We start from the raw sequence: 12019 nt of genomic DNA, 5'->3' as shown, positions 1-12019 counted from the left end.
AGTTTAGAGTCCGTAATATTTTAATAATTAACTTTATTTATAGGAATATTAAAAAAAAAAAAGTCCCTAAATTTGGAAAGCAAACAGTCCTTTTAAAATTATCCCGTAAATAGTTGAACTCAAATAAATGACTAAAAAAGTTATCCCGTAAATTAAAATTAGGGTTAGAAAAAAAGAAAAACCCTAAAAGCAGCTATTTTTCCCCTAGCCGCAGCCCTCCCCCCGGTACGCAACTCTCTCTCTGCAGTTCCCTTCCCTCTCCGATACCGGCTACTGCGGCGGCACGACCAGGCGACGGCGATCCAGATCCTGCGGCGGCGCGATCATCCCTACCCGACGGCACTCGGCGAACACACCCGTTCGCGACCCGAAGCCCCCTGCGTCAGTCGACCTCCGACGAAGGGTGAGTGCGTAGTTGTTATGGATTTTTAAATTGTTTTTCACTCTTAGAATCAGTTTGGAATTACTGTCTTGCTGATGATGTGGTGAAATTAGGTTTCGTTAACTCTGGTGTTGCATTTGTATGATTTTCCTGTTATCCTTGTATCATGAGAGATGTATGCTAAATGTTTAATTTCTTTTTTCTAACTTCTATTCAGGTAGTATGAAGCCGATTTTTTGTGGAAACTTTGAGTATGATGCTCGACAGCCCGATCTGGAAAGACTTTTTGGTAGATATGGAAAAGTGGATAGAGTAGATATGAAATCTGGTGAGCTTTTAGCATAGCATATCTGTTTGTCTCTTGATTCCTTAATTCATTTTAAAGTTGTATATAATTTGTATAATGTCGATACAATGCACTTGCAATTTGCGAAGTTGCTGATAATCTTTAATATATGCAATATACTGAATCTAAAAAAGTTACTCACAATCCACTGAGAAAGTGTTGGATACAACGTCTGCAAGGCAATTCCGCTGTTGGAAATTCCCCCCAAGTAGAGGCTGTTCTCGTTGCATTTGGTGCCCTACAATACGATTTTGCATCATCCAGCATATGGAGATCAAAGATGGAAACATTTGTTGAGTTTTTCGTCGGGGTTCTAAAACATTTTTGAGAAAAGAAGAGCGTATTTTTTAAATCCTAAACCGCCTTGGCCAGCATTTTCTTTGGTGCAGGATTTTCTTCGCATATCCATAATCATCTTCTTGGATAAGGATGGCTCTTCAGAATTGAGTTTTCCGCCTGTGACAAGCTTCCTCTTCTTGTTTCCAAGAAGATTCATACTGATCCTCAATGGCACTACCATCTTACATTTTCCTCAGACACTTTGCTTTCCATTCCTCATGACTTTTGCATGCCTACAATTTCAGACATTGTTTCATGCTTGAAACATTGTCGACCTCAACTGAGGCTGCAGAATAGATGGAGAAGGCACTCTCTATTTGTAGACCTACCATGTGACATCCTGTTTTGGATTATTGCTCATTGACACCACTTAGTTCATGGCACAAGGTCTGTTGCTAAATTCACTCGTAACTTAGTTTACAGATTTCACGGTGGTTGCGAAAATTTCTTTCTTATGGTAAGATGTTTTGTGGTTTGTTGAATATTCGTTAGAGAGAAAATTAATATTGCATTTCGAGGAATTATTTGGTGGGAAAATCCCCATCTTTATCATTTGTTGGTGTCCCACAGGTGCCATAATTAGTTTATTTAGAATTACTTGTTTGATTGGTTCTCAGGTTTTGCTTTTATCTACATGGAGGATGAGAGAGATGCTGAGGATGCTATCCGTGCACTAGACCGGAGAGAATTTGGCCGAAAGGGCCGCAGACTACGTGTTGAGTGGACCAAAGTAATATGCATACATACATATGGCACAACATCAAATGAATTCTTTTCCTTTGTGCTACTTTTATTTGATTTTATTTACTATACCTTAAACTCTTTCCGTCAATAATCCTTTTGCTCCATAGCAAGAGCGTGGCATTAGAAGACCAGGTGGTGGTGGTGGTGGAGTTGGAGGTGGAGGTGGTTCAAGGAGATCCTCTACTAATACAAGGCCTTCAAAGACTTTATTTATTATCAACTTTGATCCATATCATACTAGGACGAGGGATTTGGAGAGGCACTTCGATCCTTATGGTAAGATATTGAGTGTAAGGATTCGAAGGAATTTCGCATTTGTCCAGTATGAATTGCAGGAGGATGCCACTAGAGCATTGGAGCTTACAAACATGAGGTCAAATTTCCTTCGTTGATTTGCATTTTATTTTGGTACTGCAGTTATCATATTGAAGTTTGATTAATCCCCCTTTGCTTTCCACTTTTCTTTTCTCCTTTGCACTGAAACCATGTGAAGGAAATCACATTGATATTTTCACTTGTTATAGGCCACTGATTACATGTTTAGTCATTGTAATGCCATTTGATGATTGTTATTGTGTATAGCAAATTGATGGATCGAGTGATTTCGGTGGAATATGCTGTTCGAGATGATGACGAGAAAAGAAATGGGTACAGTCCTGATAGGAATCGTGATAGATCTCCTGACAGAAAGCGGCGATCCCCAAGTCCCTATAGAAGAGAGCGAGGAAGCCCTGATTACGGCAATGGTATTACCCGCAGTCCATACAGGAGACAAAGGGCCAGTCCTGATTATGGCAGTCGTCGTAGCCCAAGTCCTTATCAGAGAAACAGGGGCTCTCCTGATTATGGCCGTGGTCGTAGCCCCAATCATAGTCCTTATAGACGGGAGAGAGAGAGATCAAGTGACCATGTTAGGCCCCCTAGCCATAGTCCCCATCCTCATCAGAGGGAAAGAGCAAACGATGACCGAGTCCACAACCGAAGTCGCAGTCCTTACGGGAGAGAAAGGGGGAGCCCTACTGATGGACGTGGCTCCAGCTATAGTCCTCCTCGTGATAGAGAGAGGTCAAACCCGGACAATGGTCACGAGCAGCGGCTAAATACAGCCGCAGAACCTGGGGATAGCCCCAATTATGGTGGGACTCAGAGCCCAAAGCATCGGGGATATAACAGGTTTGTTGTTGGAGTTTGTTTTGTTATATTCTGATTCTTGTTCCATAATTTTGATTCTAGGCGCTCATGTTTTATGGTGCTGCAGCCCCCAAGCAGAGGAATGATGATCCACAAAATGAAGTGATGTTGCTCTCAATTTGCTCCAGACCATATCTAGATGTATAATCAGCATCTGCACTGCCGCTAAACATGTACTGTAAGGATAATGTTCTGTGATTTCTGTATGGTTCTATCTATTCTAAGGATATGGTGTTAGTTACTAGGGGTTTAAGTTAGCTATCAGAATACTTGGCACCTCTGATTATCCGTATTTGACAGACAGTCTTTATTAACGTTGCTTCTTTTTGCAGTTCTTAACAGTTAAAATGAAACATGTTTGTTGTGGAACTTGTTTTTTGTTTGTTGGGTATAAACATGTTAGATGATTGATTCGTAACAATTTCATTATGTGATTCTCAGATTTAGTTGGATTAATTTGTTTTAAAAGTTTTAAATGAGATAATGATAACTATTTTATACTTCGAATTGACGTCTTTATAGACGTCTTAGCAAGTGAAATTTTTAGCATTATCTTACTATATAGGAGTCTAAAATCCAATAATTTGAAATTATAGTCTTTGAAAAATATATTAAAGTTCTCTTTATGTATTTTAGATAACAAAATTTCCTTTTTTTATTATTTAAAATAGTTCTATAACCATTATTTTAAAATGCAATTCTTAATCACTTTTTGTTGTTTAGCATCTTATAGCAATGGATTCTCTGGTCACAGTACTGCATGACAGAAATTTTGGATGAAAAGAAATTTTGACTTGCTATTAAGAAATTTTGCAGATAAGCCAAAGCGAGAATAGCGGAGTGATAATTGATGTATGTCTCCAACTAAGAGTTTGAGTTCGATCTCCCATCCTTACATGTATTAAAAAAAGAAACACCGTAGATAAGTTGGTTATTATGAGGTTATTATCAATTAGACAATCCATATACAAGAATACAATTTAGTTCCCATGTAAAGAATTTAAATTCATGCATCCTATTGACTTTGTTTCTTTTATCTTGTAATAAATTTAAATTCCTAACTCTAAATTTAGATAAATATCCTTCTATTAAATGTTTGTTAATTCACTCATTAATTAAAAAAGATCTACAAAATCTCACTAATTTAATAAAAATCAAGTTTCTCAATTAATTAATGCACAAAATCCACCCTTAAATAATTCTACCAAAATTTACAAATTAGAATAACTCTAATGTCGTCTGTGTCTAAATTTTATCAATTATGTCGTACCAAAAATATATGTTTTTTTATTCCTTTGACACATTTGATTAATCAATCGAAGGGTAAATTTTGTCACATTTTAAATTTGTTATTTTTCCATTATGTTTATATATATTTGTATCCAGTCATGCAAATGCTGCTAATAAGAACCGTTGAACTTTTTTTTTTTTTTTTTTTGCTTACATTAATACATCTTTAAAAGACCTACTTTCTCAACTTTATTTTGCAAGAGGCTGTACAATTTTTTAGTGTAGCAGAAGTAAAGAGAGAGTATGAAAGTGCACCTAAATAATATCGGAATTTATTTAGTAGTGTAGCATTCTCCCATATACCATAGCATAGAAACTATAGGGGTTCAGGTAACGTTTCTATTTCTTGTTTATGTTTTCTCATTTTTAATAAAGTAAACTAGAATTGCATGGTCAACATCCATAGATTCATGAATGATAAAATATATTTTTATTTATGTTTTGAAACAAATTGGAAACAATAACAAGAACAAGAAATAAGAAACTTGTTTTTTATTGTTTCTAAAATTTTTATACAATTTTATAGAATGTTTCTAAAAAATGAGAAACGAGAAATATAGGGGCTGTTTGATAATATTTTTGTTTCTTTTCTTTTTTTTTTTAAGAAAACTAAATCTTTTACAAACTATTTATGTTTTTTCTTTCTCAATTTTAGAAAAAATCTCAAAATTGTACAGAAATTTAAGAAACAAGAAAAACAAGTCTCTTATTTCTTGTTCTTCTCTCATATTTGTTCCAACATAAGTAAAGATTTTGTTTTATCATTTTTGAATTCATGGGTATTGGGGTGATGCAATTCTATTTTTCTCAATTAAAAAAGAAGAAATAGAAATAAGAAATGGAAACATCATCAAACCAGTCCATAGATAGTTGCTTAAATTTCTAATAAAATCAAAAACACGAAACAAGAAACGAAAACGTTACGAACGAGTCCATAGAGACTGCAAAAAAGACAAGATGATCCAATAAACTCACTCACCCTAGGTAAGCCTTTACAAATCATATATGTAATCTCCAAATGCTCTTTTATAACTTCTCTTTGTTTTGCTCATATTTAGGATCTTGTAATCATTGTTGGGACAAAACCAAAGACCAAAGAGGGTCAGCTTTTGTATGCTAAAATGGAATGAAGAAGTTTGAGAGGTAGGCACTAGGCACATGGTGTGTGGTGAAAAGTCTAAAAAACCAATGGCTTCTCCCAAATGCTATGCCCCAACAAAGGGATTATTGGGCCATACCCTAAACTCTGTTTTAGTGTTTGGAGATAAGGTTTTGTTTGGATGGAATTCATTGACACTGATTGGATCACATGTTGACATAACCTAAACCTAAACCCTACCCCATTTTCTGTTATTCACTTTGCTTGCCTTGTAATTTCCCCACCATTATGTTTGGTTTTGTTTACATGAGGTACAAGGAGTTTGAAATCTCAACTGACCCACCAAGACGATCCACCTCGCCACGTTGTTGTGGCTGCCCCTAATAATCGTTAGGTTTATATTTGAAAATCTTTCAGCACCTAATAACTACTGAATATAGATTTGATGTACTTTTGCGGTTTCTCTATCGTATAATCTAATGGTGTAAAACTGTCAACCATATTGTGGCAACCTCTTCAAATTGGGGAGTTTCATTGTGATCATTGCCCCTAAAGATCACTGTTGCATCTATATTTGAAAATATTCATGATCCTAATCATTAGTGATCACTGTTGGATCTATATTTGAAAAATAGAATATGCAAACGTACAATAATCAAATGTATTTTTTAGCCAAAATGTTTTCTATTTTTTATTTTTTTTTTTGTCAACATGAGCCTTTAAGATATATTGCTCATTTCTTAGAATTCGATAATTCAAGATATCATTCCCACATTTATTGTACTAAAAAAATGTTTTTTATTTTTTAATTAAATGTTTCTTTTTACCTTGAATCTCAATATATTTTTTAAAATAGTATGAATTTATCTAGGACCCTCTCCATTCAAAGGACATAAGATTCAAAATTTTCATTCTCATTTACTAAATTATATTAATGAATTGGTGGGACCCACTCTAATTGCTCCCCCAAAAAGTATCCAAAAATCTATTTTGTGGGTCGGCACACTTTTATAATAATAATTTTACATCTTTTATTCTTCCCTCTCTCATGACCTATAAGTTTTTAATTAATTGTTGCACAATTTTAATATTTTTCTTAGTTATACTAGTAATAATTTTTCAATCATTTAGTTTAACTTTGTTGTTATTAATTCTTTTTATAGTTGGGAGTCGGAGTTTTGCTCCCCTATATCCAATAGCACATGCGCCCGCCTCAAGGCCCTAACCTTAGAGACATTAAGGGATCGTTTGTTTTTTGGGATGTAGATGTCCGACATCTATAAATGCCTAGAATTTCAGATGTTCAAAATTTTAGATTTCCGACATCTTTAGAAAACCACGTTTGTTTTGTAGGACAATTTATAAGGATATCCAAAAATATTTCGATAGTCACATTTGTTTTATAGGATTTAATATTGTGAATGCGTTAAATTGATAGAATGTTCCAAAAAATGTTCTTTCAAATATTTATATAATTTATAAATTCATTTAATATAATAGATTTCTTTTAATTAATTAATTAATTTTTTTTATATGTTATTTTGTAGAACAAATTAATTCATATTAATTTAATATATACTTCATTTTCAACTTTAATAGTTTTTCAAAAAGACAATCATATAATTATTCTATCTTGGGTGAAATTTATCTATCCTAAAAAGAAAAATTAGCTAGTAAATATTTCGAATAATATTGGATTGCAATAAATATTCTCAGTCGGGTACACCTCAATATTTTTAGTATAAATATTCTTGTACCTTTTTAAGAGGAAAAATATCACAGGTATATTGGTCATAAAAAAATGTTGTTTTAAAATTATATATTTATGATAATAAATATTATTAATAATGTAATTCCTTCAAAAATGCTAAAAATAAATGGTTATATTATATAATTTAATTACAATTTATTTTATATGTAAATCTAATGTACAAATATACTTAATAACATAATGTTGTTTATTAGACCATGGATACATTAATTTGTTTTTTAATTATAAATTTAAAAATTTTAAATAAAGAATTTTTTAGGAAAAATAAAAAATATTTGTGAAAGAAAATATATGGAGAAAAAAATAAAGGGTAAAAATGTAAAAAGTGGATCTGCTCAACATGTGAATCTTGGAAACCCGTGTTTCAAAAGGGCATCTAAAAACTCGTAAGATGCCTCCCGTATGAGCATCGTAAGATACCCAGGCATCTCAAGATTCTCGGATATCTTACATTCTCGCAAAACAAACGTGGGAATCCAAATGTCCATCCAACGTGAATATTATATTTCCTCGAAACAAACGGTCCCTAAGGGTCCTGGTATTAAGCACATCAGAAGTTTCGAACTCTAAGTTAGTATGACTAGGAGGCCCTAAGTTCTTGTCAACCGCACTATCCCTTCGGAGAACTTTTTTTTAATTATTAATTAATAAAAATAAATTGTTAAAATAAAATTCATTATTATTAAATATTAGAGCAATAAAATTTAATAATATATTAATTGACCGTTGTTCTAATAAAAAAAGTATTACAGTTGATGTAATTTATTTTATTATTTGTTAATATTAAATAAATTGTTATAATAATAGATAGGTACTATCAATAAAATAAATTAATATTTATTATTATTTTAATTAAAAAAGATTAACCCAATAATGTATTAATTTGAAATAAAAAAAGAGGTATAATAATAATTGTTATATAATTGATTCCTATTCCAATTTTAGACAGTTGTAGTAAACAACATCAAAGTATTTATAATTCTAATTCCATTAAATTTACAATAAACAATATAAAAGAATAACATCTTATTCCAATTGACTTCCTTCTGATTGATTTTTATTCTGATTCCTTCATCCTATTCGGATTCCTTGTAACTAAATGAGACCGTAAGAGTACTAATATATTAGTTGATTGAATCATAATGAAATTGACACTCAAATTTCAAAAAAGCATAAGCGTACCTAATCTATAATTGAAAGTTTAGCGATGGGATTTGATTTTTAAAGTTTGGATAGATCCCTCCGACTGTGATAAAAAGAAAAAGTGATCAGTTACAAGGTTGTTTTCTTATTTCTAATTTAGCCCCCATCAAATTATAAATTAATTTACAATATTTATTTATGGTCAATTTATAATTACTTTCCTATATAGAACTTACATATAATTAGATCACTAACTCCCTTCGATATAATTAAAATTAAAAACACATTAAATAATGATAATGATATGTGTGACTCCATATTATTGAAAATTCTAATTTTTAATAGACAAAACTTGATGGTCATAGTAACACCTCTAAACAAAATAAAATATACTAAGGTATTTAGACTATACCCAAAATATATATATATATTCTTAATTAACTATTCATAATTTAGTTCAACAAGTGTAGAGTGGAAGATGAAGCCATCAATCTTTGAGACTATTTGGGGTATTATTTCGATCGGCTAATTTTCTTAGAACTCTAATACCACTTGTTAAGGACAACGGTACCTCTTGTACCTCGAGTATCTCTACAATGATATGATATTGTCCGTTTTGGGCATAACCCTTACGACTTTGTTTTTGGTTTCACCTAAAAGGCCTTAGAAGATAATTGTCCTATCATACTCATGATCATTTCGTTCCGTAGTCAATGTGGAATTTTGTTTGCAATCACCTTACAAACCCAACATTACGTTTCAAAATTTTCATTTCTTACACATCGTTATATAATTCTTTAATCACAAACCTATAAAATTTATTCAATTGCAAATTCAACTACGAACTTAAACTAGCTCATCTAATTAAAATCTTAACCATTTTGTTAGAGTTCGGAACCTCAAATCTTACCACCTTATACTTAAAATGAAATTTATATTTCTTTTCCGTTCTATATTTCCAAGTTGCCCACTCTTGCAAAACTTGATCAAACCTTCCATCCACAAATAGATCATTTGTAACCAATCAAAAGCATTTTCCCTTTTTCTGTTTTGTTTTTTTTAAATGTGTTTAGTTATATAGTAAATAAATAAAAATTTGAGTTCAAAGTATTATCCGACTCATTCATCCTCACGGCTCTTATATTATTTCAAACTAAAATGAGGGTACTCAAAATAATAATAATAAATAAAATGAGCATAGATTATCAATTTATATAAATAACAAAAACTTGCTCTATAACAAGTTCGAATTTAAATAGATAATAGACTTGATGTCTACCTGTTAGCATATTAACGATATGAGTTGGCTTGATAGAAAGCAATCGTAGCTTAAAGTTAGATGGTGAAAGTGAGTTGAAAATCACATCAATACATGGAAAAAGCTTTGCTGAGTGATTGAATACAAAATATACATATATAAGAGGACAAAAATGCAATTAATTGGTTTTGTATTTTCAATTTCCAAAAGGAAAACAATTTGCACAATAAAGACACTAGACCCCTTCCCACCCTCCTATGATAATGCCCTTTTCTGAATATGACATTATACTAACACTACATTATATATACTCTCATTTTTCTAATATTATATACCACTATATTTGCCTTTTTCTATTACTCAATAATTGTAAACTACTCAAAAAAACAATAATCGCGAGAGAGAATCTATTCTTTCTTTCTTCTTAATTAGTAAATTGAGTTTTTTCCATCAAATACTTATTTCCTTGAACTAACGGTTAAAAACGAGTACAGTTCAACAGTAATTGATACATATCTATAATAAAAAATTTGTAATTTGTTAGAATATATGCATATAATTAATAGGTTTTGCATATATATATATATATATATATATATATATATATGTTTGCCGACACTCTCCTAGCAAACCAAAACTCAGAAATTTTTTGGTCAAAAAGCTGAAGCTTCCCATTTAATCACATTTATGGTGTAAAAGTACAAAAGATGGGAGGCCAAGTATCTTTTTAAAATTGTGTATGCATTTTGTGGCTTACTTTAATACCACTTTTGCTGTCTTTTACTTTTTTATTTTTGTTTTAACTTTTATATCAATATATTTATTATCATTTTATATTCTAAAACACGTTTTTGGAAATTTAATCAATCTTTAAAACCTTAATAAATAGGTTTTTTTAAAAGTCACTTACGGTACAGAAGATGGGAGATCTCCATAACCACAAATGGTAACAGTTAGACCAGAAAAATTACCCAGTTCTCGTACTTTCACAAGGTCTGTTTTTGTCCCAATATTTTTAAAAAGTCACCAATTTGGTCCCTATTTGTAAAATTCTAATACAATTTTTAGACACAATGGAAATTATTTAATACAAGTTTACAATTGCATTTCAAGGAAATTTAGTGAACGAATTGTCATGTTAAAATTAAAATTATGATCAAAAGAATGAGATGAGAATAAAAGCGAATAGACAGGAACTAAAATCAACAAAAACTGAAAGCAAGGGACCATAAAACAGACGTTTTGAAAGTACATGGCTTAAAATGAACAAAAGTCGGGACTGTAAGGACAAACCAAAGTTATAATATAGTTGTCTTTGAAATGGAAAGGAAAAAAAAAAACCTTTAAAGCTGTTTTTCTCTTGTTGTCTAAAATTGGAAGAAGTTGGGATTTTTCATGTTTGAAGTTTAAGCCAAAATGTATATCAAATATTCCTTGAAACAAACGTATCTAAAATCTAAATAAAGAGACATTCCAACCTCTTTTGATTCTTAAAAAAGACATCTTTTTTCTTTTCCTTTTTCTTTATAAGTTAGAAAAAGAAAATTAATGAAATGAATATGGAATATGGAATATTATTAAATTCTTATAATTTAATTAGACTATAATTTTTTGCTTTAAAAATTGAAAAGGAAAATTAGATATTTTTAATTATATGGTTATGGGAAAATATATACGCATGGTGGGTGAGCTATGCATGTAGTCTCTTTTTCGGAGGGCAAAGCTCTATCAAACGATGGATGATGGACCAACTACTTCATTTGAGGGTCTTTTTGGACTTTTCCTATTTTTCATAAATATTGTGTCATATATAAATTTTTTTTAACTCGTCCTTTCATTTATTTGGAGTCAAAATGATTATTTTCATTGACCTATATGGAAAAACAACATTTTAAAAAGACAAATTTGAAGATGCCTAATTTTAAAAATACGATAATTAAATATTATGATAAAGATTGTCCTTTTATGGATTGATGGGGGAAAAAATCCAACCACTTTTCCCTTCTCTGGTGAAGGGTAGTTAATTTGTGGATTCCATCTCCTAACTTCTTTCTTTGTCCGATTATTGCTCAAATATAATAATAAATAAATAAATCCATCTTAAATATAGTATAGAGATTAAAGCATCTATTTTTTTTATATAGATTAATCTCTGCATCCTTGTATTAGTGAGTTAATATTCTCAAGAAGAAAAATATAGGGTTGCATTTTAGAATAAAGTTAAATGTTTCCATAATTATTTGATGTAACTCAATCCTATTAAATGATTTCATTGATAAAATTGTGGTAAAAGTGACTAATGGTGACAAAATTTAAATTTTATCATCATTACCAGTGACAAAATAAAATTTTATGGATCAAAATTACTTCTACTAAAAGAAATTCATATATTGTCGATAGAAGTTTTACTGACGAAATTTGAATTTCATCATCAATGTGTGTGATGAAATTCAATT

The 12019-nt window shown here is 31.0% G+C and overlaps 1 protein-coding gene across 4 annotated transcripts; it reads left to right on the top strand.

Annotated features, from left to right (window-relative positions):
- The first annotated feature begins 154 nt into the window (after nucleotides 1-154).
- On the top strand, nucleotides 155-3371 carry LOC111025957 (serine/arginine-rich splicing factor RS41). Of its 4 annotated transcripts, none has more exons than XM_088125638.1 (6): nucleotides 155-403; nucleotides 600-710; nucleotides 1685-1797; nucleotides 1919-2184; nucleotides 2394-2984; nucleotides 3070-3371. In XM_088125638.1, the coding sequence occupies exons 2-6, from the start codon at nucleotides 605-607 to the stop codon at nucleotides 3086-3088; spliced, it is 1095 nt and encodes a 364-aa protein (XP_087981764.1). In that variant the 5' UTR covers nucleotides 155-403; nucleotides 600-604; the 3' UTR covers nucleotides 3089-3371. The 4 variants fall into 4 exon arrangements, with proteins under 4 accessions (XP_087981764.1, XP_087981767.1, XP_087981766.1 ...); XM_088125641.1 differs by lacking the exon at nucleotides 155-403 and adding an exon at nucleotides 1118-1454; XM_088125640.1 differs by lacking the exon at nucleotides 155-403 and adding an exon at nucleotides 1101-1454.
- The last annotated feature ends 8648 nt before the right edge of the window (nucleotides 3372-12019 follow it).

Source organism: Momordica charantia, assembly GCF_013281855.1.
Source record: "Momordica charantia cultivar OHB3-1 chromosome 6 unlocalized genomic scaffold, Mcharantia_2.0 BLBB01000006.1, whole genome shotgun sequence".
NCBI classification, from domain to species: domain Eukaryota; kingdom Viridiplantae; phylum Streptophyta; class Magnoliopsida; order Cucurbitales; family Cucurbitaceae; genus Momordica; species Momordica charantia.
The sequence above is the reverse complement of the archived record's forward strand: the minus strand, read 5'-3'. Positions and strand labels throughout refer to the sequence as shown.